Below are 5666 nucleotides of genomic sequence, written 5' to 3'. Positions count from 1 at the left end.
ATTATCTTTGACTCACAGTTACTTTCAGTTATTGTATTATTAGTTCAGTTTCAACTTTTAGTTATTCTGTTGCCTTGCATACTCGATACATTATTTCGTATTGACGTCCCTTTTGTCAGGGATGCTGCATTTCATGCCTGCAGGTCCTGATACACAGCTGGATAGACCTTCCCAGTATATAGAGTCAAACATCAGCTTGGTTGGTAAGCTCCACTTCTTCGGAGTTACCTGGTCTAGACCTTGGAGTCCATTTTATATATACAGGCTTGATGGGTAGGTCGAGGTCCTGTCCCGACTATGATACAGTTCAGTTATCTCTAGAGGCTTGTAGATGAGTCCTGTATATTTTATATATCAGTATTGTGGCCTTGCCATTCCTGTGTACTTGTTAGTTTGGTATTGCTGGTTGTAGACATTCATGCTGTCCTCGTCGACCTTGATTGGCATTGTCAGCTTGCAGGTAGGCCTCGTCGGCCTAAGTTGAGGGTTACCCCCTAGAGTTCACAGTTACAGAGTGGTACGCTCGGGCCAAATATGGCACCGAGTGCCGGCCACACCTCCCTAGATTTGGAGCGTGACAATTTTGGTCACTTGATATTGTATTCATACTTTTATAATAATATAGATATAGATTAGGTTATTATTTAGCATATATAGGTACAAAATTAATTTAAATATTCAAAAATTAAAAGGGAGGGTAGATATATTTATTCTCACTAGTATAAGGGTATATATGACCCTTTTTTGTTTAACATATCAAGAGGAGCAAGATCCTCGTAAATCGCCTAGGTTACGAAGGAGAACCATCCACAACGTTCTCCAATTCTAAATTCTAATATCATATCGCGCGAGACATTTAGATTTACATTCATTGGAAAATATCTTTCTTGTGGGCATCTTAAGAGGGAAAACTACATTGTGGATTGGCGATTAGATTCAATTGTATTAACTCTAGAGATTACGGGGATGCCTTATTCCGCAATTTTTCTGCAAATTTTGATTCAAATACTATGACCAAACTTCAAAAGAGCTTCATCAAGTGCATGCATAACAATTTATTTTTGTGTGATGAGTTTAATAACCCTAGGTATTTTTATTTGAATAGTATAACGGAGATCAAATGTAAACTATTTACTGTTTGACTCAAAAGTTGTTTAATACTTATTAAGCAAATCAATCAATATAGATGAAGGGGTAAATCGTAGTCAATCTTAATTAATATTGGATCAAAGAATATAATCATAAAGATAGAAAAATCAATTGAAATGACACCTGAGAGGTTTTATTGATTATAGAAATTCGGCCTGCCTCTCCTTGAAGAGGTTTAGGAGATTACAATCAAATTCTTTCTACCTCCTTGGAGGTGGAATCTCTCTCTCTCTCTCTCTCTCTTTCATGGAGTTCTCCCCTGTTTTTCCGAATTCCCTCCCCCTTTAAGGGGTTCTTCTGCCCTCTATTTATAGCTCAAAACTTCTCATGCTTATCATATTTTGTTCGGGCCGGGTCGGGGAGGTGACCTTCCCTCATGGGGAGGCCTTGACCTCGACGCTCATGTCATAAATAACATCGATTAGGTAAAGTCGAGTTCGTTGATTACTGCTGCAGGGCGGTCGGGACGGGATCATTGCTGCTATGGTCGCGTGGTCAGATTCTGACCAATACAGTTAGTCCCTCCGTTCGTCGGGGTTGTATCTTACCGACCTCGGCGAACGGATAATGTTTGTGACGTAATCATGGAGGGAGTCAGATCCGCGTGTTTTTCTTTGGTCGCGTTATGAATTTCGAAACTGCCCGGAGGCATCTTTCTAATATTCTTATGCCGTCACGACGGTTTCGAAACCGAAGAGCCGGTTGATAAATGAAACGTAGCTTTGTACAAGCGGTCACATTGGCGCATGTTCCCAAGGAGCTGAATCATTTTATGCCCGGCCAGGTTCTGGCGGCGACCGTTGGTTTTTGTGCCCTGGAGAATTTGTGTCTTATAAATTGGAGGGGTTTGTCACTCGTTTCTCACACTTTATCGCTCATCTTCGAGAGAATTCCCAGAATATCTCCCTTTCTATTAGTTTGAGCTCTTCTTGACTCCTTTGCTCGCGGCAATCTTGGGCTTTCTCGCTTCTTCCTCAAAGTTCCTCCCTCCTCTTTTTGTGAGTTAAAGATGACAGGAACTTCTTCTTACGATAATATTTCGGCTATCTCTCCGACGGCCGGGGACCCTGCTCCGGCAGACGGAGACGTAGACCCGATGGAGTGCGAAGATGTTCCTTCAGTAGAGGAAATTTTATCCCGCTCGGGGAAGGCTGTGGTGGATTTCAGCGCTGATGGTGGTGCGGAGGAGGTAAATATTCCTCCCCTTATAGGGGAGATCAGAATAGCGGATTTAAGGGCACGATGGGGTATTCCTGATTATGTCAAGATGGTGCCGGCAAAGAGAGAAGATAGGGTCCAGATCGACCGTCCCGGGTTCTGCTCGTTCTATGCTTACCCCTTCCTAGTGGGGTACACACTTCCGCTTCCAATGTTGGTGGTCGATTTATGCCGCTATTATGAGGTGTTTCCTGCCCAACTCTCTCCTTACCTGTACAAGCTGTTCCTCATGTTTATCAAGTATGCGGAGCTAGCCGGTCGGGAGGTCACTCTGAGACACGTGCTCAGCCTGTTCGCTCCCAAAAGATTCGCAGCACTATGATCCACGCGCGTCCTCGAGGGTCGAAAGGTTTAGTGGTCAAGATGGACGACAGGACCAATCGTCATTTCTTTGATAACTTTTTCTACGTGCGGACCGAGCACCTTGTAGGTGATCCAACTGGGTTTCCAGAAGTGTGGAATTTTGCTCGTAAGTCTTCGTCCTTGACTAGTGGAGTACCCACTTTGGCCTCGCTTTCTTTATATCTCATGCTGTAAATATTGATCTATTTCGATGCTTTGCAGCCGAGAAGTTACCCCCGCCTCCACTGGAGGGGATCGAGAATGGGTCGAGGCCATTCTTCCCCATACAACGGGAGTTCGCACATGGTCGACGTTTCATATGAGATTCGGACGTAGGCCCCTTACAGGTGAGATAGCGCCCTTATTTTTTACCCGTTCTCTTTCGTTTCGATCTTACCTTTAGAGTATTGTTTGCCATGGCCAGGGAGGGTTCGCAGAGTCAGGGCTCCTCAGTTAGCTTTCCGTCGGCCGTCCGCGTCCACTCGTATCAGTGCAGTACCTGCAGCCCGTCCGTCGAGGGAGGCATCGGTAGAATCTGTGGCTTTGGCCGCTCCGACCCAGACTATATCTCCAGAGGAGGGTCGGTCTGGTACCGTCCGTCCTCAGAACGACTCGCCATCAGCCGTGAAGGAAGAAGGGCCATCGAAGAGGCGGAGGGTATGGTTTGAGATGGTCCCTCCGGCAGTGATCAACTTGGATTCACCCCCAGCAAACCCAGAGGAAGGTGTTGTTGCGACGTTTACCGCTGAGGGGGAGCAGATGGTCGGGGCTATTTCCACCAGTCAGAGCCAGGAAAATTCTGCTGGTGTAGCGACCCAATCAGGAGTTCTCGCTGCCGATAACGTAGGACATCTCGCTGTAGAGTAGAATCGGACCCCTGATGCTGCCGTCGTGACCTCGAGTGCGCCGTTACCGTCCTCGGCAGGTCGTGCCACACCGTCGGCAGCAGAGGGGGGAAAGAGTGTAGTGATCGACGAGTACGAGTCTGAGTCTAACTTGGACCCTGATGATATTCGGATGTTTGAGGAAGGCATTACTCGCTCGGTGGTTAATGCGGAGGGGTCGGCCCGTCTCGTTGAGATCCTCTCCGACGTGAACCTGTTGATGCAAGGAGGCAACTTGGTACCACAATTCAGCTTGTTGTGTTCGGAGGCCGAGAACGAGTCCCTGAGGAATGTTTCGGATGTCGAAGTGATGGACCAAGTAGCTGTAATGGGCTTACGGGTATGTTATAACTGACTTCGATTTGTTTCTCCTTTGTTGCAGAATGAGCATTAGTTTAACTGCTTTCCTGTTTTGCAGACGTACATGTTGGAGGTAGAGAAAATTCGCAGAGCCAATGTCCGATCGAGGATCTTCTTGCAGATGCTGGAAAAATACCATCGCTATCGCGATGGGTGTCGTGAGTTGTACGAACGGTTAAGGACTGATCCCCGCAACCGGTCTTTGGGCGAGGAGTTGGAGAAGAGGGACCAGGAGCTAATGCAGGCGCTTCGCAGCAAGAGCGAGCTCGAAGAGCAAATCCGCCTCAAGGACGAGGAGCTCGAGGTGGGCAAAGGGGTCGCTGCGGAATGCGAGCACATACAGGGCAAGTTACGAGCAATGCAGTTGGAAATTGAGCAGAGCCAGGCCAGAGCAGCGGAGATGAACGCCGAGTGGAGCGGGAAGTTGACTGCGCTGGAAGGCAATGTTGCCGATTTGAAGCGCATGGAGAGGGCATCGTTGGATGCTTCGACGAGGGCAGCGTCCTTAGAGGCGGCAATTCGTGTACATGAGTCCGAGCGAGAGTCGGAGAGAGCTACTGCAGCCCTTAGGGAGGCGAGGCTCGAGGAGTGGATTGGCGCGGTTGACCAGGAGGCCTTAGTCTTGTCAGATCGGGTTGCGGCTTTGGAGGAGGAGAATCAGCGATTGAGGGCCCAGGCTGGATCATCCCGTGTCGCTGTTCCCCGCCAAGCTCATGAACTCTGGGTCTATGCTGAAGCTCAACGTGATATTTTCAAGAACTTATGGGAGGCAGGGACCATGACTGAGGCAGCTTTCGAGGAGGCGTGTTAGAAGGATCGTGAGGCTCGAGCCAACTGTGGATATGATGTGGCGACACCCGAAGCTGATGGGGACGCCAATGGTGATGATGATAACGACGGTGTTGGCGCCGAGTGAGAGAAAATTGTGTTTCGTTGTTTGTTGTCTTTTTATTTAGTTGGCTGGCCTGGACCAGATGTAAGCGGCAATAGCCCGAATTTCTGACTTCGTGAATAAAGAATTCTTCGCTTCTTGCTTTACATTTCAGTTTTCTGGTGGCTTACAATCCAGTCGCGTGGTGGGGGCTTCGTCAAATGAGTCCCTGATTCCCCTTATGTGATGAAAGTTTCTGGTCGTGGGTTTCATTATGAACCTTTTGAGAGGAAAGCTCGTCTCGGTTCGAGCGAGGTCGAACTGTCGAATTTTGATGGCAAAGGCACTTAGCCCGAGTCCCAGTTCGAGCGAGGACGAACTGTCAAGCTTTGATGGCGAAGGCACTTAGCCTGAGTCCCAGTTCGAGCGAGGTCGAACTGTCAAGCTTTGATGGCGAAGGCACTTAGCCTGAGTCCCAGTTCGAGCGAGGTCGAATTGTACATAATAACATGGATTGTATAAAGCTAACAAATCAACGTAAAGTTAAACATGGAAAGAATAACAATATAACGTTACCAATGGAAAGTAAAAACAACAAATAGCAACAAGGAATAAATAGGTGATAATGCAGCACGACATGATCAACCAACTCAATAATACGGAAGAATAAAACTCATGTGATGACTTCAGAGGGAATATTCAAAATTTTGATGGCGAAGGCACTTAGCCTGAGTCCAAGTTCGAGCGAGGTCGAACTGTCAAATTTTGATGGCGAAGGCACTTAGCCTGAGTCCCAGTTCGTAGAGAGGTCGAACTGTCAAATTTTGATGGCGAAGGCACTT

The 5666-nt window shown here is 47.5% G+C and overlaps 1 protein-coding gene across 1 annotated transcript; it reads left to right on the top strand.

Annotated features, from left to right (window-relative positions):
* On the top strand, positions 3727-4764 carry LOC109233067 (fibrinogen- and Ig-binding protein-like). Its single transcript, XM_019398823.1, has 2 exons — positions 3727-3933; positions 4012-4764. Exons 1-2 carry the CDS (start codon positions 3727-3729, stop codon positions 4762-4764), a joined length of 960 nt encoding a protein of 319 aa, XP_019254368.1.

The sequence above is a fragment of the Nicotiana attenuata genome, chromosome 1, assembly GCF_001879085.1.
Source record: "Nicotiana attenuata strain UT chromosome 1, NIATTr2, whole genome shotgun sequence".
Taxonomy (NCBI): Eukaryota; Viridiplantae; Streptophyta; class Magnoliopsida; order Solanales; family Solanaceae; genus Nicotiana; species Nicotiana attenuata.
The sequence above is the reverse complement of the archived record's forward strand: the minus strand, read 5'-3'. Positions and strand labels throughout refer to the sequence as shown.

Bases quoted from the DNA above. Each gene is read 5' to 3' on its own strand.
- LOC109233067 (XM_019398823.1), top strand. From the start codon at position 3,727: ATGTTTGAGGAAGGCATTACTCGCTCGGTGGTTAATGCGGAGGGGTCG. The intron at 3,934-4,011 runs GTATGTTATAAC...CCTGTTTTGCAG, and splicing joins TAGCTGTAATGGGCTTACGG to ACGTACATGTTGGAGGTAGA.